The 21,634-nt window shown below is 46.5% G+C and overlaps 1 protein-coding gene across 1 annotated transcript in view; it reads right to left on the bottom strand.

The window, feature by feature from the left end:
- Positions 1-253: 253 nt before the first annotated feature.
- Positions 254-21,634, bottom strand: part of Hgsnat (Heparan-alpha-glucosaminide N-acetyltransferase) — a 98,105-nt gene continuing 76,724 nt past the window's right edge. Inside the window, exons 14-16 of the mRNA XM_084609377.1 lie at positions 11,957-12,027; positions 4,709-4,821; positions 254-671 (exon numbers count right to left, since the gene is read on the bottom strand). Of these exons, the coding sequence (XP_084465503.1) occupies positions 496-671; positions 4,709-4,821; positions 11,957-12,027 (360 nt within the window). The 3' untranslated portion in view covers positions 254-495. The remainder of the gene's footprint in view (positions 672-4,708; positions 4,822-11,956; positions 12,028-21,634) is intronic.

Genomic DNA, 21,634 nt, shown 5'->3' on the forward strand with positions numbered 1-21,634 from the left:
CTCTGCATGGCCCACAGGGAAATTCCCTGGGCTCTTCATTTTCGAAATGGCCACACCAAAGCTCAAGTTGTGACTGCTTGATGTAGTATAACTTACCGCATATGCATTTCAGTATAGGTTTCGGTCTGCATAAATCTGTAGAAGTCCATGTTTCTATCTTAGGACAGGACATAAAGACCATGCAAATCAAAAAGCCAAACCCAATCCCACCAAGGGAGCACACTTATTGCATAGCACTTATTGCTGTCCACGATCTGATTGGTAACATTCGTTTATTGCCCCTGTAGATAACAGCTCCATATGCAGTTCCAAGTCCCACCTCACACTTGAATCACTCTCTCAGTTATAACACTATTCACATATTACAGTCCTCCGGTTACAGAACCCGACCATCTTGGCAACAGGTTGCAGGCTTCCCACCTGAGTTGGCTACACTTGAATATATGCCACTCCACTGGTCAGCAGTTTGAGCATCAAAAAGACCAATCCTCCTATTCAGGCCGAGATGAACAGGCCCCTGCGGAACATGAGCCAGGCGAAGACCACCCACAGTGCAGTGCCCCACAGGTTCATGAAGAGGTAGCACCAATGAGATTCTGGGCACTGCCATGCCCATGGGAATGTGCCATGCATCACCTCGTGGCCCACATACACGACAAGGGAGTTCATGCCTGCATGCAAAAGTGATTTGGCTTAACAAGTCTCAAAGCAATTAAAGTTGTGAGAGATGCTGTAGTGGAGGGGTCGAAATAATTTCGACCCTCTAGGGCTCTTTAATGTGCACTGGCGTAGCATTTGGCCTCTATCAAGATGCAACTACAGCTCAATAAGGCAACAAGCTACAAGTAGTTACTGCCACACTCATAGAAACTAGGCCAGATTTCTTGACTGAGCATGAGGTATTCTTTTTAAATTCAGAGAACTTGTTTTCTTCACAGCAGAATATTTCAATACTGGTATTTATCATCACCATCATTTTATTATATGCTCATGGTAGGGTAAATGGGTCATCATGGTTTCTGCTTTACATCTCAACCACCACTGCACATTTCAAGGTGAAATTTTATATTCACTGGGGATGCTTTTAATCTTAATGTGGTGTAATGTTTATACTGCAGCCTTTTCTAGTTAGTTTTTTTAGTGTTAGAGAGGCTTTAGCAACTTTTTGTTGTTCCAAGGCAGATAATAGAGAATTTTCCTCGAATTTTGCAATGAAGCTCAGAGGACCTAGCTCATGCTTACAACTATGAAATTAATGATGCTCTAAAGCAATACACTGGTGCTAATGTGACCTTTAACAGTGCCCACATAACATTGTTGTCAACAGTGTTCTCGAACCATATATGTACCAAACAATTGAAGAAATTCGCATTGATTCCTCTTTTTGTTCACACAGGAAAGCTTACTGTCCTCATGCTGCCTTGTGACAATGGGATTTGGCAATTATCACATCAGGTTTGGTTGCAAAAAAAAATATATTAACAGCTTCATTTAATACAAATACAGCCCTAATCATGTCATATTTACAAAATGCATTAATTAGAAAACACAGCAAAACTTCACTAAATAGTTTAAGAAAAAAAACTAAATAGGAAAAAGGCACATTACACAGCAAATTATCATCCAAAGCCACTAACATTTCCAACACAGTGACAAGAAATTTCTGACAGTTTTGCTGGTTAAAATGCTAGTAAGTGAGACATAAGGTCTAAAAAGCTTTCTCACTTCGCCACTTTATCTGGAAATGCATTGCCTTAATAATTCCCAGTCTGGAGACTGCAAGGGCAATACAGTCAAACCTCGTTATAACAAAGTCTCATTTTGCGCGGAAATTTGTTCGTTATATCTGATATTCGTTGTAAAAGTACACACAAATTCCTACAAAAAAAATTCTGTTCATAAACCCAAGTAAAGGCTACTCTGAATGCTGAAAAAAAAAAGCATTTTTTTTCTTTAAGCTACATACCACAGCAAAAATTATGGTTCTACCTCCATTGAAGGCAGAGATTTCGCTTCTGCAAATAAGCAAGAAGTCAAGAATCGGTGTTTTGAGAAAACGAGAAAAAAGAGATTGGCTCTCTTTTAATCAAAAATGTAGAGAAAATATTGCAATATTTTGCAATGTAAGTGACTAGAAGGCACCAGAGATGGCCACCCAAATGGTGCTTTCTGAAAGCGTGCTGCATGTCCGCAGTGGTCTTGCACTTGTTTGCAGATGCCACTGCTCGGCGGTGGTCTTTCTCTGCCATGCACTTCATGCTTGGCGTCCCAGGGTTGAGGTGCAGCTCTTTCAATATTGCTGCAGAGGAGTTTTGGCAACCAGCATTAAATCTTATAACAGCCTCAGCCACAGCAGCTTGCACCGTGAACAGTGAGGCATGCTGTTCTGCGGTGATGAGGTTCCGCAATCTCTTGCCCATCCGTTTCTGTACATGGTTGATACAGTCTTCTTTCTCAACTGAAATGTCACCATACAGCCGGGCATCCTGCAGCGCAAGAAAAGCGCGGCTGTCACCATCTGAGAGTAGGGTGGTGTATCTCAGTTTGTGCCGTTGCAGTGATCTCTGAAAGAGGGTGAGAGCAGCTTCAACTTCCATTTTACTAGCCTTCTTGGTGGTGTTTTTCTGGCATGCATGGGTCTCCTTCTAAGCCTTGTATGCCGGGTCATCTTCGCTTGGGGCCTACTCGCAACCAGCACAAAAATTACTCAGGACCACATAATCGAGAACCAGTCCTGTAAACAGCTCGATGAACGTGCCGACGCCGATATGGGACGAGTGGCCGCGCGTCATCCAGGAACCGTCGTATGACACAGCAATGTTTCCAGGATTCGCAACCTGCAACTCATCATATAGATCCTGGACCGATTGCACGCAGAGAAGTTTGCTTCTCGGCATCAAGAGCTGCCGCAGGCGCCAGCTTCTTCTTCACGTACCTTTGCCAAGTTTTGTTATGGAGGCCACGGTGCAAATTTTCATGGTCGCAAAAACATCATTGAGTGCCGTTTGTCGATTCCTGGTAGCCTGCATCGCGCGTGCAGCAAGGACGTTCACAATAAACGGGTTGCACTTCTCTTTTCCGTTCACACGGGGCAAGCTCCACGCCGACGCAACATCACCGCAGCACGCGCACTCAATAATAATCTTTATGACGAGGCCATATTCACGTTCACCTTCCCCTATCGTCACGCTACCGTCGCACACCTTGCACTTCACAAATGACATCAACGCGTTCACTGAGTCCAAACTGATGACAACGAAACCAGTCTCGATGTCCGATGGCGCAGCCGCAACATCGTCAGCGCGAGTGAAAAAATCCATCTTTCACTTGGTGGCCGGTGTTGACAAAAGAACTTGTAGCTTTTCTTGGGCTTCCATTTCTCTCTGCAACCAACTCCGTACGCTGCAATATTTCGGTGTCGCGCCGAATGCGGCTGCTGTCCGGAATGCATTCACTCGTCGGTGATCCGGTTAGGCCTAAGTCCACTTTGGTACTGTCCGCGGCTTCGACATCACTTGCTGTTGGCGGCGGACTATTCTCGACGCCGGCCGAAGGAACTGAGCGCTTCTTGAAGTTGTAGGTCGATCGTTTTTTCTTTTTGTCAAACTTGTGACTTGGCAAACTTCGGCGTTGCTTCCGACATCGTGCCGCACTCGTCACAACCCTACGACTGAACAAGGAGAGACGCGTTGCCTGTGGAAGAGCAGACGACGGGAACTTTGTACGGCCAATCACGTGTGCTAGCTCGACGAATAGAACCGCGCGTTTGGACTTTTTTTATGCTCGGATCTCAACGTCACCAGTAAGCCGGTAGAGGCACTTGTGGCGGGAAATGGGAAAAGAAAAGCCGCTCTTCCAAAGAGACCAAGATGGCTGCGATCGCGCGTGTAGAAAACGACCTATGTGCCTCGGAAAAAAACGTTTTTGCGCGGATTTCAGCTGAGAGTGATGCTATAAATTGATTCTGTGGCCCAAATACTGCACCGCGAGATATAAAACCTGGCGAATTTAAAGAATAATAGCTACAGATTCTGAAAATGTCAATTTCAAAAAATCGATTTTTTCGTCTCAAAGAGTCGTGTCCCTTAAGACAAGCTTCTGATAAATGAAATTTCCTGGTCCCTTCATGTTTGTCTTAAAAGCAGTCCATCTTACCAGCGTGAGCTGCTTTGTGACATGGTGCCTTATTTCCCGTGGCATTCTGCCATCTAATGTTCAAAATCGCATTCGAGAAAAATGCGAATGATGGAACCCATGTTGCCATCTATGTTTTATGCGGTAAAGTACCGTTTGACGAGCTGGGCTCGCCAAAAGCCCCTTGAAACATTGCGGAAAAGCCATGACGACCACAGCTCATCATAAGCAAAAAAGTGCCGGTCGCTTGCGACAAGCTAAGCTCGTCATAAGCCCTTAAGGGGTTACCCTCAATACCGCTGCTTGCCAATTCTTGGGCACTTCTAGGTAACAAGAAAATGAAGAAGAAACGAGCCTTTCGCTAAACTTCAAAACTCAAACAGATGTTTCCATTTGCCGCAAAGGTGTCAACAATGTGCTAGACATGTGGCAGTATAGCAGTGACTATCAGTTTCAAAAACTAGCTTACAGCATCTTCCAGCAGCTTTGCTAGCAAAAGAGGCCATCTTGCACCACATCAAGGAAAACAAGAGTTGTTCTTCATTGGAATGTGCAGAGTATACTACGAGCCCACCTGGGTAAGTGAGTGGTGCCCCCGACCACCATCCACGCACATCAATCAGGTAGTAGAGGATGACCAGAAGAAAGAAGGCCGTGCTGGCTGTAGACATGATGAATGACACCGACCTATGGTGCGGAAAAAAAGACACATTGCTCACCCTTGTGCCATGCAATTACATGATGCAACTACACTGCAAAGGCCTACGAAGAATGTAATATAAAGAACATAAAAAGCAAACAAGTGCACACATGCCGACTGTGCATAGAAAGTAGCTCGGTAATTACACGACATCTACAGTCGAACCTCGATATATCAAACAGCGCGGTGATTGCAAAATAGTTCGATATAGCCGGAATTCGATATACAAAATCACGTAGAAAACGCATCAAAAACTAGTACAAATCAATCAATGAACCAATCGTGGCACAGTGGCGCAATAAATACTCACTTGAAGTTTCAAACAAAGTATTTATTCCTTTGGCTTAAAGTACTGTAGCAGCGTAGCTTGCTTCAAATTGGCAACCGCGTGCTTAACCACGGCGTCCTCAACGTAGTCTAAACGGTCCACAAGCGATAGTCCAGCGCCTTCTATTGCGCCGCAGTAGCGGCGTACAAGGTCCAAAGCAACTACAGCCTCAGTTGCAGTCGGGAGCGGGGCAGCGCTTACGGGATCAACCTCGGCAGCGTCTTCGTTTGGCCGCTCAGCAATAACTTCCGCCGCAATCTCTACATCTGTCAACTCCGCCACTGTTCCGGTGCTGTCATCACCGCCAACGAAGTCATCAATGCACATGCTGTGTGGCTCAGCACCGACAAAGCGCTCCAACTGGCTCCAGGTTTCTTCGAGCTGGCATTCTTCCTCTGTGCCGTCGTCCAACGCTGATTCTTCATTTGCTTGCTCGGAAGCTTCTTCAATGCGGCTTACAAAACCCGCATGCCGAAAGCAGTGAACTACTGTCGACTGCTTGACGCTGTCCCACGAGGCTTTCAGCATTTGAATGGCACCCAAAAGGTCTATCTTTAGCTCTTGGCCCATCCGCAGCTTGAGAAGCAAAATGTCAATCAGCCGACGTTTATAAATGGATTTGAAAGAGCGAATAATGCCCTGGTCCAATGGTTGCAGCTTCGACGTCGTGTTCGGCGGCAAAAACTTAATTTCAATGTTGCTCAGCTGGACATCAGTGTGGTGTGCTGTGCAATTGTCAACGATGAGGCAAACCGTCCGGCCTTGACGCGCCAGCTCAGAGTCCCATGCCTTCAACCATTTTTGGAATATCTCCCGAGTCATCCACGATTTCTTGTTCCATGCGTATGTCACCGGAACACTGGGGCAGTTGCGCATGCATCTCGGGGTTTGGAACTTGCCTATGACAAGTGGCCGCAGCTTCGTGCTGCCGTCCATATTCGCAGCCAACAGAACTGTAATACGAGCCTTGCCTTGCTTGCCGCCGTGGCACTTGTCTCCGCGCGTGTAGAGCGTTTGTCGCGGAAGCATTTGCCAGAACAGGCCAGTCTCGTCAGCATTGAATATCTGATTGGGCTCATACTTGACGAGAATCTTAGGCCACTCTTCTTCAAGCCACTTCTTGATCTCGCCTTCATTGGCGTCCTCACTTTCCCCCGAGACTGTCTTCCCGACAATGTTAAAGCGGGCCTTAAAACGTTGCAGCCAACCACTGCTGGCATTGAAGTTCTCGGCACCGAGAATGAACGCAAAGTTCTCGGCCTTCTGTTGTATCATCGGTCCCGATACAGGAATATTCCGGGCCCTTGCGTCGATGAACCATTTGTGCAGCGCCTTCTCAACGTCTTCAAAGGCAGCTTTGCGCATCCGCCGCGCGCCTGAGTGCAGGTTTTGTTCCGCCTTGGCCTTTATGTCACTCTTGTTTTTCAGCAGAGTGCTCAAAGTGCTCCTTGGTATGCTGAAAGCTTCGGCGACGCTTGACTTTTTTTCACCATTTTCAACGCGGCGGATCACTTTCAATTTCGCAGCAAATGTCAGGGTCGTCCGCTTCTTCGCGTTTGCGGCCATTACAACACCGACCACGCCGTGACAGGCCTAGGCTGCCTAGGCCACACACGATAACGACTGGCGCAGCACAAGTGGCGGCGCCGAGACGCGGTTAGTCGTTGACAAACTACTAAATCAGGCTAGCCACCCTAGCCCGGCCAAGCTGCCGCGTGCATACGCCGTTACGTTCAAATGGCGCCCTCGGCGCGACCGATGTATGCAGCGATCGTGCGCAGCAGTCGGGAACGCCCATCGCGCCGCCGCTATCTTCGAGGGAAAGCTCGCCTCCTGTCAACAGAGTGCACATGGTTTGGGGTGGCGGAGTTTGATTTATCCATTTGGCAACCGACGCCATTCGAAATAAAAAATTAAAAATGCATGCGATTTTCCGCGTGATATAGAAAGCGTTCGATATATTCAATAATTCGATATATCCGTGTTCGATATATCAAGGTTCGACTGTAAATTCAACTCAGAAATGACACTTCCGATAGGGTTCATTCAATACATCCAGCCTCACTGCCACCATTTACCTCCAAACGTTCAATAAAAAAAGAAAAATTACAAAACCACTGGAGCACCACTTAACGGGTGTGACAAGCTGCAACACATTTCCCATGAGTTGTAGCTACAGTAGAACCTGGGTGATATGAACCTCACGGGGTCGCGAAAAAATTCGTATCGTCAGAATATTCGTATCAGCAAAACAAAAAAAAGAAGCATTAGAGGGTCTCTTAGATGTCTCTTAAGAGGAGAATGACGAAAGCCTATCCTTCCTCTCCTATCATTGCCTCTCATTGTTTGCCTTCTGTCGGCGTTCGTTGGAGTGCTACATAAAATTATAATTGGTTTAGAGGAAAGGAAAGGTGCATTATCTGTCACGCTTTCTCCGACAAGTGTGCGTTTGGAAAGTACACCATCACTCCTGTCGCGTGGCATTCCTTGGCGGGCGTTCAAGTGTGCGATTGCAGATGGCAGGAACGCTAGACAAGATGAGACTTCTGGTTGGTCGCTTCTAATTTGGCGGATGGTGATGTCACTTCTCTGTCAACCAATCAGGTGGTCGAAATTTCCAGAGTCCTCCACTACGGCGTCTCTCATAACCTGAGTCGCTTTGGGACGTTAAACCCCACAAACCAAACCAATCAGGCGCGCCGCTCGCACGAACAGCTTTTGTCGACGACAGTATGAGCCATTAAAGGCTTTTGCCTTATACCCCTGCCACACGGCAAATTTAATGCCATTTCCATCGAATGACATTTGTTCAAAATGACATTTGTTTGCTGCCACACGGGGAAATGTAATGACATTCGATGAAAACGACATTAGGCACCGAATGAGTTTGAGGAACTCATTCGAATGCGACTAACAAGGGCATGTGTTATCTCAACACCAGACTCAGTGAGAATATGTACCCAAAATAAACTGCAAATGTGCCGCAGGCATTATAATACTACTGTGCATCTACAATTCTGTAGCTAGTCATTAAATTATGTGAAACATGCCAAATAGCATCGCGAAAAAATAAATCGACCCTCGCTACCAGCCAACCAGCCACCGTACTCAGCGCGAGCGGCAATGGCCGCGGCTGCCGAAGTCCATGGGCGCAGGCACAGCAGTTCCGTTTAGCCACCGTCAGAAAACATGTCAAAATCTGCTGACCTTAAATCATACACGGTTAGATAAAGGAACCTCAAAAATACCCTTGGATGAGGATCGGTGATAAGTAACCAGAGCGATTTTCTGCCCACAGCCCCGTAGCAGCCGCAGCGCCGGTGTGAGGCAGCTCATCCGATCTCGTGCTGTACTAATACGTAGCTCCAATGCTAATGCGTCGCCGAAATTACACCTTCCGTTTGCCGTCAGAAAATTTATGACACCATTGAAATTACAGTAAGCAGCTCCACGAATAGGAAACTGACTATTCCCAACGGGCTGTCCGCTGTGGCTTCGATGCGAAACCGTTTAGGCCTATTGACGACCAGGGCGTAGCGCACGGCCAGAGCACCGTCGTCCACCGCTCTCGCGGCCAGCACCGTTTCGGTAAGGTCGCGGGATCCGGCGCAGCAAGTGATGCTATTTTGTGTCTGCTTTCTTGATGAGGCTGGGGTCCGGCATTTTTCGACGGGCATTTATGCCAAGCAAACCATCTTGCGATGACGAGACTCGACGGGGCTGTGGTGTGCTATGCCGTCGGGCAATACTCGAAAATTCAATAAAAGCGTTGTCGGTCAATACATTAGCCGCTGCCTATTTTACATGTTGCACTTGGAGTGTGCAAAATGTACGTTGTTGAAACAATTCGTCCGCTTTCCACACCCAGGCACCGACGCGCGCACGTTCCCTCCTTTCGTAAACAAACGCAACCGGCGCAGTCGCTAACTTCGTAATGGGTAGTCGTAATCAACAGGTTGGTTACGAGTCATGCAAGACATAAATATGATTTTAAAGGCTGCTTTCGTTCACAGCGCTCATCATTCTCGCAAAGGCGCATCAACATTTGTGTATCTATCGCAATTGCCATCATTTGCAAATGACATTAGTTTTGGTCATGCAGCAGCGCGTCGAAAAAATGACATTAAACTGAACGAATGTCATTCGGTGGAAATGACATTAATTTTCCCGTGTGGCATGGGTATTAATAAGTATGCAGAGGCATGAAAAAGGCAGTCGTGCCAATCTGTTTAGGTCCGAGAAGGTTTATTATGGTCATGCAGTCACAGCTCGTCAATCGCGGCGCACACAGCACGGCTGGCTATCGCGACGTCGGCGACATGCGAGCCGCGTGCCTCCACAAACTTCTCGCGGCGCCGCCGACTGCTCGCGATGTGTACAGCGTGACTGGCAGTCATGTAGTCTACGATGTGCAGCCCCTGCACGCCCGCTGCTGACTACTACTCATGGCCGTGCGCTGCTGCAAACTTTTCGCGGCGTTCAAAATGATCGCGATGCCAGCAATGTACGGTCCGCCCGCCTCCGCTTACTTCTCGCGGCGCAGAGATGGCGACATGCGAGCTGCGCGGCGCCGCAAACTGCCCGCGGAGCCAGCGATGTGTGGTCTGCGTGCGCCCACCACATACGCTGCCACCAGCTTCTGCGGTTGCGACGTCTGCGGTTTCCACGTGCCGTTGAAAGCTTTCCACGGCGTGAGCCCGACAATTGTGACGTCGGTGAGGTGTAGTCCATGCTGCTCATGGTGTGTACATACAGAGCGGCTGGCGATTGCGGTGCCAATGATGTGCGGGCAGTGTGTACATAGTGCTCAAGGTTTGGTTGCAGTTCGCGTGTTCGTATCATCTGTAGTGGTGCGGGAGAGAGTTCGGAGCATCCGAAATTTTGCACATTGTACACAATGCACTCTGGCCAGGGAATTTTGCGAATTCGTATCATCTCGAAAGTCGTATCAACTGGATTCGTATCACCGAGATTTTACTGTATTAGAAAAGCAGCCCTTTTGCAAATGATATGCCATGACCAAAAGGCTCCCCTCATGTGATTCAAGTGCACAGGACCAGCAGAAGGCAGCATAAAAGTGCGAATGCCTCAGTGATGCTTCCTTTTTCTTGTAGGGGGTTACAGTGGCAATGTGCACAGCTGGTGCACTTCTCTGGAAATTTGCTGCAATTCATGAATGGCTGAGAAATAAACTCTCGAAGCCGCTAATAGCCAACTGGGTACAGATGCCGTCATTTCAGAAGTAGGCATCCCGCACCTCATGAACTACTAGAAGCATAATCATCTGGCAGGTGCTGCCAACTCGGGGCTCTCCTTTCATATGGGAGGATAATTTTACAATCAGTCTACCAGGATCCTTGCATTCTGAATGAAACACATTACGCCTAAGCCACACACACATTTATATGGCTTGGTTAAAGCGGGGCTCTATATGTTGCGTGGTAGTAGCCTATGCTATCACAGAGTTGGAGTTAGACTTCGATATTTTGAAAAGAGAAAATGGTCGAATACTTAGGGGAATCCCCCAAGGTGGAGTAGATTTGTAATAAGGGAGTAATTACTCACTGACATCCGCCCATGCGCAGCCATAAGGCTACAAAAGAAAGGGCTTTCTCAGAAACTTTGTGGTTCTGAAAAATTCGTCTTAGTCTAAGAACTGAACCCAGGACCCCCGCCTTTCCGGGACAGTTGCTCTAGCAAGTCACTTAACCAGGAAGGCCTTATCCCCGGACCAGGATGAATTTTTTGTAACTACAAAGTTTCTGAGAAAGCTGTATAGCTTTCCTTTGTAGCCGAATGACTTGCACTTAGGTGGATGTCAATGAGTAATTACTCCCTTATTAGTTTAATGCCTCAACGTGCCAAAAATATGATTTTTATAAAACCAGAACACCAACTTTTTCATAATTTGTTTTGGCATTTGAAGACCTGTGTCTTCCCTTAATAAGGCCCGACTGTAATTCAAGACACAGGAAGAGTTGAAGTTGTCCACCTCCTGCTCTTGAACGAAGAGGCCTGGACAGAATAACTGAGCATTGTGGGGACTGCGCCAGCCACATTTAAAGGCCGCGCCACATCCCAGCATTCCCTGTGCGCTGCCCGTTTTCCTCTCGTTCTGGGATAACCGGTCCCGCGCGAGGGTGATAAAGGAAGGCGCACGCCGTCGCCTCTTCTCTCTTCACTCCTGGACGACCCGCTGGCTGCTCGCTGCCTGCCCTCCCAGACGACGACCCCGCTGAACTCCCGCACCACCATGGACGAACCCTTTCTGAAGTGAGATAAAGATGTTTCTCACACGGCCCGCTGTGTGTATGTGTCTTGCGTATCCCTCGGGCAGAGAATCGCCCACAGCGTGAAAAGTAGGAGGCATGCAAACAGTGCATTTTGTGTGCAGTCAATTCTTTCGTGCACATTTTCAATCTTGTGAGCCTCAGAGATCACTAGTGGCCCAATGTCATACACCTCTTCTGATCAAGGTATTTCTGCATTGCAAAACATTAGAAAGCCCTGCATTCATTATTTCCCTAACAGCGCCATCATTTACCATTTGCAGCATCAATTCTTAAGCTTCCTTAACATGAACAAGGTGTGCTAAATATAACAAAGCACCACAGTTTAGCTACAAACCCTATTGCTATAGTATTCTATACTGTAATGACTAAAAAACTGACCATGTGCCAGGATAACAGTATCACAAACCACAAGCTAAAGGAGCTGTTATTTGGATAAAAGAAGAAAAGCCCTGCAAAAAGGAAAAAAAAAGGAACGATACTGTGACACCAGGTTCTGCTTACCACAAGTTCTTGTTGACAGGAATCCAACCTTCCTCTTTTGAGAACTTGCACAGCACGCCAGCCACAACACCCTGAGAAGAAATAGCAAAGTATTGAACCTTATAGCCTCTACACAACACAACATTAAATGAGCAAGAGTTGAAGAATATTAAAAAATTTAAACATATTTCTATCTTGAGTCTTTGCCTTCTACTGTGCTGAAGTCTTGGTACGTTGATGCTTACCCCCCCCCCCCTTTTCAATGTACGAACTCCCCGATCACTCATATATACTAAATTTCACAATGAGTCAACCATCTACTGGCCTGACCATGCCACATCAACACCATGCCATATTTACTTCATTGATTCATTCGAAGAAGCAATATATTTATAATATCAAGCTATGAACAGCACATCACAGGTTCAAGCATCAAACCATCTCTCAACTTGACTTCACAGTTAAATGATTGTGAAATTGCATAACTCCAACCTTTTCATAACCTCTATTACAATTCCTCCCAAATATGCAACACACTTCTACTTGTGTCCCTCTTAACGCTGTACTGCCCGCTTTAAATCAGTTCAGTGTTAATGTGAACAAACTGAACGTGACTGCACAAGCACCTTCAATACAGTGCAGTCCACTTACAACGATACCAGATATAACAATCTATCACTTATAGTGATCAAATTCGTGGGATTTATCAGTTTTCTCATTGCCCCTACGTAAAAATAAATCAGACATAATGATCGATTATAGGCGGTACATCGGGTACGACAGCTTTATCACCGCCCGGTAGATGCTTACCACAAAAATTGTCTCATTGTTTGATAAAGAATAAAATACTAAGAGAACATGAAAACTCCACATAAGGAGCGAAAATGGACTGGTGTGAAGAAATCCACAAGGACCATTACATGCGGTTAGGAAATGAGTGGCTATCATCATCATAACCACTGCCTGTCACCGCGCAAAGGCTGTGGATGTATCGTCATTGCCATTGCCGATTGTAGGTCCGCGTGGCAGATGGCACCGACCACAATGGTGCGATAGCCCTCAAGATGAAACAGCAGATTCATTAGGATTTCTGGCAGTGTTTCACGGCTGGAAACCTTGTGAAAAAATATGAGCATTTGCACTCTACGATTTTAATGATCATTTAGGTTGCGGATGTCCTGCAGTTCATCCAGTCGCTGATCGGTTTTGTGCCCGCAAAAAGAACTGCCGCCAGTGTATGCACTACTGGAAGTGATACAGCGATTGTCAAGCTTCAGCTGCCGCTCAAGCGAGCGCGAATTTCCGACTTTTTTTAAGTATACGCAAGTTATTTCATGGCTATTGCAGGATCTATAATAAAGCGTTTAGTGCTTTACGATAATTAGCATTATTCAACCCGATTCACTCATCGCTGGTGCATAAGTGAGTAAGAAAATATGTAGGTGTGTGCTTTTTTTTGTTTGTTTTTCCTCTTTTCTTTTCACCTGTCCACAGGTATAACTATAATCAGTTATAACGATTGAATTTTCAGGTTTTCTCAATATCGTTATATGTAGACTGCACTGTATATTCTTTTCGCCCTCTGCCACAGAACCATGAAATGAGCCACCATTAGCCACTTGAAAGGGTTAACAATTGATAGTCAACACTAGTACAGTAGAACCCCTTTATAGTAAATTCACTGAGACCGGCAAAAATCTTTACTATATCTGGGTCTTTACTGTATCAGTGGTTGGTGATAACATGATTGTGCAGTTGCCGTTTGGTAACTAAATGGCTACTTACTGAACACATCATCTTGCTTAATGAAAAAAACACTCTCAAATAGCTTTCATCTCTCTTTTATCATCTCTTCGCCCAATTTTTTTCAGTTACAAGAATTTTTTGTTTACATTCTGTGGAAGTACTTCTTAAGCATGAGGGCAACGTGGCTATGACTACAACTGCGTTTGATTTCATGTGAAAACCAAAGCCTTGCATGAACATGGCATCATCGTTTGCTGTTTCTGTCGGTAAGAAGGCAATAGATGAGAAATGCGTGCGGCAGTCAAGTGCTGCAAAACCGCACATGCCATACCTCCAGTTCTTGCCACTGCTGTCTTGTGCTGCACAGTGGTGTAAATGTTAGGTCGTTTCTTCCCTTCCCTATTTGTCGCTGCACTTTTACTCTCCTTTACTTTCTGAAATGGACCACACTGCCTTCTTTCCATGCTTGTAGACAGCTTTACTTTTCTTTTTTTCCTATGCGCTGCATGCTTTCTCTCGTGGCTCCAAGGCTAATATAAAGTTGGCTTCTCCCGAGTCCCGAGTGCTACTAAGCCCACAGGTAAAGCCATTTAAAAGTACACTGTGTTTTTGTTTTTAATTGCTTTGCTATAGTGCCTAGAATATACTGGCTAGTGTGCCGAGGGCGCGCGCTTGCGTAGTCCCCGCAATGATGCCTTTCCGCCGCCACCGCGGGGCGGCGCTACCAATAGCTAAGGTGCCATCGCTCCACGTTCGCGGCCTTGCCAGCATGGGCGGCATAGGTCCGGATAGTCAGGCGCTGCACTTTTCACTGCGAAACCTGTCTCTTGATGGTTTGAGTGCACTTTTTGTCCAAAAACAGTCTTGGTAAACCGTCCTAGTACTGTGCGGAGAAAATCATACGCTGAAATAGCGCTCGAGGAAGCGTTTAACAAATACTGTCGGGTCCAGTCAGCTATATTTTACTGTTTTATTTATTTTGCTGAACTGGAGAAGGTCTTAAGTAGAACACATATTGACTGCCTGATATCCAGCGAGACAAACAATTTGAAACAACCACCTAAAGTTGACACGTTGGTTGCAATACTTTGTTTTGATTAAATGATAGAGTCCGGGCCGGGTTCAATATGAAATATTCCGATAACGATTTTATCTGGAGCCAGTCGGTTGAGATCCACGCATCGCGATCGCGGATGTAGGGTATCGATGCATCTTTCTTCTGAGTGAGCGCTCAGTCAGCTCATATTCCAGGTGGTTGGCCCGAGTTATGGCAACTACTAATTGCGATCTAACCCGGAATGGACCGACGACGACTGTTATTGGTCGTGTGACAGGTATCAGAAAATACCCTTAATATTTTTACACTGTTCATTAATCCAATTTTGAATTTCATTTGCTCTTTGGTCTTTTTTTATGGTCCATGGTATATCGATGCCGCAGTCAAGTGCTACGGACGTCAATACGGGCCTCATGCTTTCAGATAGGTTAAGTCGACGTTTCTGCAATTCAGTCATGCTTATCGCTAAGGTGATATATATCAGGTTGCTGACATTCCACAGCGTCACATATATGCCACAGAAAAGCAGGGCAATCTTGCTTTTTCGTAACATGTGGCACGCGCATGTTTTCAAAGATCGCATGCGACAATAAACACAAGCAGTCTGAATCGGACTCTTCAGTTTTTGTTAGTACTCTTTATTCATGTGTTTTATTAAGAAGTCACTTGTTGCTTCATACATAAATGATTACAGTAAAACCTTGTTAATTTGAACTCGGTTAATTCGAACTTACGGTTAATTCGAACTGACGCTCGGGTCCCGGCATGGCCCTATGTATTTCAATAGGAGAAAACGCCCGATAATTCGAACATGCCAGTATCCACAACGGTTAATTCGAACTAGGAGCCCGTGGCTCACACAGCTCCTTGCAGACAGAAGTCGGCCCATACCGTGTACAATGCGCAGAAAGATGACTAAAGACTCAAAAAACAAAATCTTTCAAATCTGCCCGCGCGCGCGAGACGAGGTGCGCACTCGACAGTCACAGCGAGCATTCTGGTGCATGCCGTAGCAGGTTTTCGCTGCCGGATGCCGCCAGGCTCCGTCACACCAACGGTCCGGCGCAAGTCGTTGCAGGTTTTGGCTGCACCGCGGTTGCTGGGTGCGCTTTTGACAAGCCTTTTTTCTTTTTGTCCTGCGGTCACGTTGTGTGCACAACGCAGTTGTCGGTGTCGTGCATTTGTTTGTGCCGCGATGGTCCAAGTTTTGCCATTTTCGTTGCCTCACCGCTTTGCCAGCGACGACTCATCGATTGTGACAACCATGGCAAAAAGCGGTAAATACACGGCAAAGGACCTCAAGACGAAAATGGAGATTTTGAGTGAGGTGGAATGTGGTGTCCTATCCAAGACGGATATAGCCAAAAAGTATGACATCAAGAAGAGCACGCTGTCAACGTATCTTAGGAACAAGGAATCGATCAGTGCTGCCTTTCGTAAAGACGTTATGGAGCCCTCTCGCAAAAGGCTACGGACGTCGGCCCATCCCGAAGTGGAGAGTGCCGTAATGGCATGGATAAAAGAAGTTCGCAGCCAGAACATTCCATTAAGCAGGCCCATAATTGCTGCGAAGGCTGCAGTCTTTGCCAGCCAAATGGGCATCGGCGAGTTCGGCGCGTCGGAAGGCTGGCTGTCGCGTTTCAAGGCGAGTCACAGGCTGACATTTAGAAACGTTTGTGGGGAGTCAGCTGAAGTCGACAAGGAAACGTGTGAACAGTGGGTCTCCAGTGAACTGAAGGAACTGCTCGCTGATTATGCGCTCAGCGATGTATTTAATGCTGACGAGACGGCGCTGTATTTCAAATTGCTCCCCAACAAGACCGTCACTTACAAAGGCGACACTTGTGCTGGTGGAAAGAGAAGCAAAGAAAGAATCACCGTCATGATGTGCGCAAATGCGACGGGCACGGAATGGTGCCGCTTGCTGGTGATCGGCAAGGCAGAGAAGCCTCGCTGTTTTAAAGGCATTAAGACGCTTCCTGCTGATTACACCGCAAACAAAAAGTCGTGGATGACACGGGAAATTTTCACCGACTGGCTGGGCAAGCTAGACAGGAAATTCACTGCACAGAACAGGAATGTTCTCATGTTCGTGGACAACTGTACAGCTCATTGTGACATGAGTGGACTGACAGCAATCCGCTTGGCATTTTTGCCTAAAAACACGACTTCTGTGCTCCAGCCTATGGATCTTGGAGTTATTCAGAACTTAAAAACGCTTTACAGGCGTCACCTCCTAAAGAGACTTCTTTGTTTGGACAGTGGCAGGTTGTACGCTATCGATTTGCTTGGAGCTGTCCACATGCTGGCATCATCGTGGAATACCGTCAAGCCGGAAACTATCAAAAATTGTTTCCGCAAGTGTGGCTTCGGTGACGCCCCAGAAGCATGCAGCGCGGAGGTAGCGGAGGCTTTGTCTGATGATGACTCCATCGTGCTCGACTGTGGCTACGCGGCTTTGTCAGAGGGTGTCGCCTTTGAAGCCTACGTTGACGTTGACAATGGTGTGGAGACGTCTGGGCCCTTGAGTGATGAGGATATAATCGCGGCTGCATGTGCTCCACAGGGCTCATGGGTGGCGAACACAGCTGAAAGCGATGAAGAGTCCGACGAAGGCGACGATCCGGTGCCACCCCCTAGTGCATGTGAAGTAGCATCGGCGCTCGATCTCGCTGCACGATACTTCTCCGCCGTTGAGAATTCGGATCCTGCGCTGGAGCTCTTGGGCAAGCTGCAGTCGATGCTTGTGGAGTCGCGGCACAAGAAACGCAAGCAGACGCACATTACCGATTATTTTTCCGTGTAAATAAACATGTTTTGTAGCTCGCTACTCACACGAATGCATTCCGGTTCTTGTTTGCAGCGCATGACTGACCGATTAGTCCCGTTCATTCGCCGTTGCGGCTCGATTGCAAAAATTATCGGAATCGCCCTCCGTAAACATGCAGTAGCGCTAGCCCTTTTTACTCATGGTAATGAGTCAACATGTGGGCTCGGCCAGCACGGTGGGCCATGATGGCGCTCATTCCAGTGCCCAACTGTTAATTCGAACTCCGCTTAATTCGAACAACTTTCTCGGCCCCTTTGAGTTTGAATTAACGAGCTTTTACTGTATTATGCGGTGTGCTTCTGCTTGTAACAGAAGGAAAGGCAAGAAACAAAAGTGGTGATTGTATCATTGATTCTTTATTTTTACAAAGTCTACAATACAGTAAAATTTGCAAAACCGCACAGCAAAAAGCAAGAAGCAAAAAGGCGCAGCAACAATCAACAAGTAAAAATGTAGAAATGCACTGCTAAAAGTTTTTAACAAAGGCCACACATGACACCGCAATAATTTTAAAGTAGTATAGAGACCAATTTTTGGTGGTATTTTTCTTGCTAATGATGCGCAAGATATTCCTGTATAAGTATCTCCATGTGGTTTTTCGCCTACTACCGCTAAGTAATTTATAATTGATGTTACTTTCTTCATCAGTTTCGGCTTTAGTTTCAGCAGTCGAACGGTTGATGTACGGTCACAATCAAGTCTATGTCACGCGCGGGATTTAAAACAAAGCTTCAATCGCAGACTCACTTAGCGCCTCATTTTGTGCCTTCATTAGAGCCACTTGCTTCTACACTTCAGCCAGTGTTCTCTTCGCTCTTCTGAGAGCGCGAGAAATGTTGCTGCATTTCTTTGGCTGGTTGCATGCTTTTTTCTTTTTCCTGCGCATCGTAATTGTTCTGTGTAAGCCTCCGCTGGTATTTGCATTGAGCGCAGCTATCCCCTTCAGAGTCGACGGTCAAGCAACACTTTTCTGCAAAATACATTCCCATGAATGATATGTGTTTTCCTGAATCAGGTTTCAGGCCACATCCGGAACAAAGACCCTCCAGTGCACTCTGCCTAATGAGCTCTTCAGCCTTAGCTGTTGTTGTTAATGTACGTGCTTCTTTCTTTTGCGAGAATATACACTGTAGCGTCCCCAGAACTGCGTTCAGGCATCAAGCTTCCAAAAGTTACAATTTTTTATATGTAAAAAGTGGGAAAGATTTTTTTTTTCTTCGGCTAGATAATGCGCGTAGGCTACAGAGCCAGCAGGTGCTTCGGTTAATTTGGTCCAAATTGCAGGGATTAAAATTGAGTCAAACGGATGCTAAGGTTCAAAACTGCATGTCTGCTGCTGCGGGCATGAGTTCTCGCTCAGCTCTTCAGCTGCTGCCAGCTCCTCCGAAGCATTATCAAACATCCTTGACGGTCCATGGCTCCAGTCTGCACCGGCAGACATTACCGGCTCTGCACTTTTGTCATTTAGCGGCCGGTTGGTCACAGAGGTTCCTCGCCTTCCTTTTTGATGTCTTCTTAGGCAGAAGATGGTTTGAATAATGGTCGAATACCATTGGCACGGCTTTGGGTTTAAGGCGTGGTCTATCTCTAGCGAGCTCTTTGACGATGCCATTCACCGTCACTTTGAACGTTCTCTCGATGTAGCGCTCCTCAAAATGTTTTTCGCAGACAACCCACGTTGGAGTCAACTTGCGGTCCTGTCTTTTAATCAGCCGCTTCCACTCTGCAAGCTGCGCAGGGTCCGATGGCACACCGAACATAGAAACCTTGTCCTGATTCGAGTGGTAGCCACTCTGGCAGAGTGGCAAGAAACAAGTCTTTTCCCTGCCCTGACGCCTTATTTTTAGCACCATTAGTCGTTGCAAGTTTAATTCCCTCACATGAATGAAAGGAACAGAACGACTAAAACAAAAGAACTGCATAGACACGTCCAAAGCGCTTCAAACCACTGAAGACACGGCCAGCACAACTGCGGCAAATCAAGGGCGCGCCGTCGGCCGACGGCACCTTTACGATGAGCAGCGCCCCTGGCGGCCAAAGTTGGAAGGCATCGCCGGCGCGGCCACCTGCTCCCATTGGGAGACCCCTCCACATGGCACACTAGCAAGTATATTCTAGGCACTACAGCTTCGCGAATCTAGGTAGCGCGCATGCAGCGATGTCATTTTGTGGGAAGGCGTCGCCGTGCCGGATAAAAGGGGGGAAAATGTACAGTCGTCTATGGAAGACGAATTGGGACTTCAGTTTCACTTTACTGTAACCAAGTTTTTACTATATCAGAGTTTACTACAGCGGGGTTCTACTGTATTTAAGACCAATAAAAATGAAAACAGAACTGCAGCTTGCAATGCGTAGAAGACAAGAGTTGCTGGGGCTAAATAAGCTTCAAGCTTTTCTCTGACTGGGGTTAAGATTTCAAGTATGCAGGGGGTGTCCATTGTACTGCCGATGTACACAATACAGCTGAGCCCACTTACAACAAACTTGACAGCCGCACAGATTCTGTTTGCTGCATCCGAAGTTCGTATTAAGTCGACTGGCGCCATTTTAGTGAAAATATGCGAAGTTTGGCCAAGGTGGCATTTATTTCTTGAAAACGTCTCTTTGGGGCGCCGCTTTCTTCAAAGCAGACAACGCCAAGCCCCGTTCATACCTCTCCAGCGTGATACACTGCTCCTGACCGAGACACTTTTGCGATAATAGAAACAGCTATTGAGGCTTTCACGGCATCTAGTGGTAGGACATCCAATGGTAGTATTCTGTACAAAGAAGCAATAGAAAGCTATCATCATGGCGCATGTGCACACAAGATACACTACATGTCAGCTGCCTGTGCACTGCCTCCATGTGGCAATAGCGCAGAAGGCAGAGATCAGACTCTGCCAGTGACAAACATCCCTGACCGGGCCAGCGAGCCAAACCTCGTGACCAGTGTTGTGACAGTGGTTGATCACTGGCCATGTGCAGCAGTTTCCCTTTCAACGCTGCCTCTCTGTCGCACTTCTCTTTTGCAAACAGCAGAGCGTTAGGAGTTATGAAGCGACCGTAATAAGCAGGTACTGTGAAACCTCGTTGATATGTTCCCGGTTCATACGATTTCCTGTTTCATATGTTTAAAATCGAAGGAGTAATGCATCTGCCATAGAGTTACACTATTTTTCTCTCGGTTAATACGTTCTCAGAAAACACGATTTCTCAGTTACTATGTTCAAAATTTCGACAAACCATAGTCGTATAATACGTCCGCGATCAACCGGACATAACCTAACGAGCACTCGAGACGTGAAAAACTTGCTTGAAGTTGCTTTCCTGCAGTGCATAGGTGCAGTGGGGCGAAACACCAAAGAACGCCAACAAGCCAAAATACGAGGCGCCCGTTTCCGCAGAAACATGACTTCATGAGGAGAAACTATATTTCTTTTGCGGTTCCTTAGGGGCATATGGATGAACCATTTGATAAATACAACTACAGTGAAAGCTCGTTAATTCGAACCTTGATAATTTAAACTGCGAAATTCAAAAGGGTAAACACACCTTGATAACATGTTATTGCTGCGCAGCATCTTGGTGATTACCAAGAAATTTGCGGTGAATGCGATAGTGACGGCGTAAAACAGAGAGTGCGCTAACAAACGTTGTTTTCTTTCCCTTTCTTTTTTTTTCCTTAAAACCTTCACTGGCAAAATTTTTGGGGAAGGGGGGTGAAAGTCTCAGTTCTAAATGCCTTTGTACATTTAAACCTCGATATAACGAAGTCAGTAAAAACGGCACTTGAATTCGTTACATTGAAATTTCATTACATCGAACTTATGCTCTTAACATACAAATAAAATTCTCAAATGGTGTTGATGGTGCAAAGCACACACGGAATAACTTTTATTTGTGGGTAAAGTAGTCCGTCACTTTCTTTTGAGTCTTCTTTGCATTCAACAACGGCATTACAATAGGCCCACAATGACCGCATAGCCTCTTCCTCTCCTGTAGAGCCCGCAAAGCGCCTCAGTACGTCAATCGCATTGACTACTTCGTCGTCAACGAGTGAGAACGTCGTCACACTCGTTCCGAT

This window comes from Amblyomma maculatum, chromosome 7 (genome assembly GCF_055883805.1).
Source record: "Amblyomma maculatum isolate TAMU_Amacu chromosome 7, ASM5588380v1, whole genome shotgun sequence".
NCBI classification, from domain to species: Eukaryota; Metazoa; Arthropoda; class Arachnida; order Ixodida; family Ixodidae; genus Amblyomma; species Amblyomma maculatum.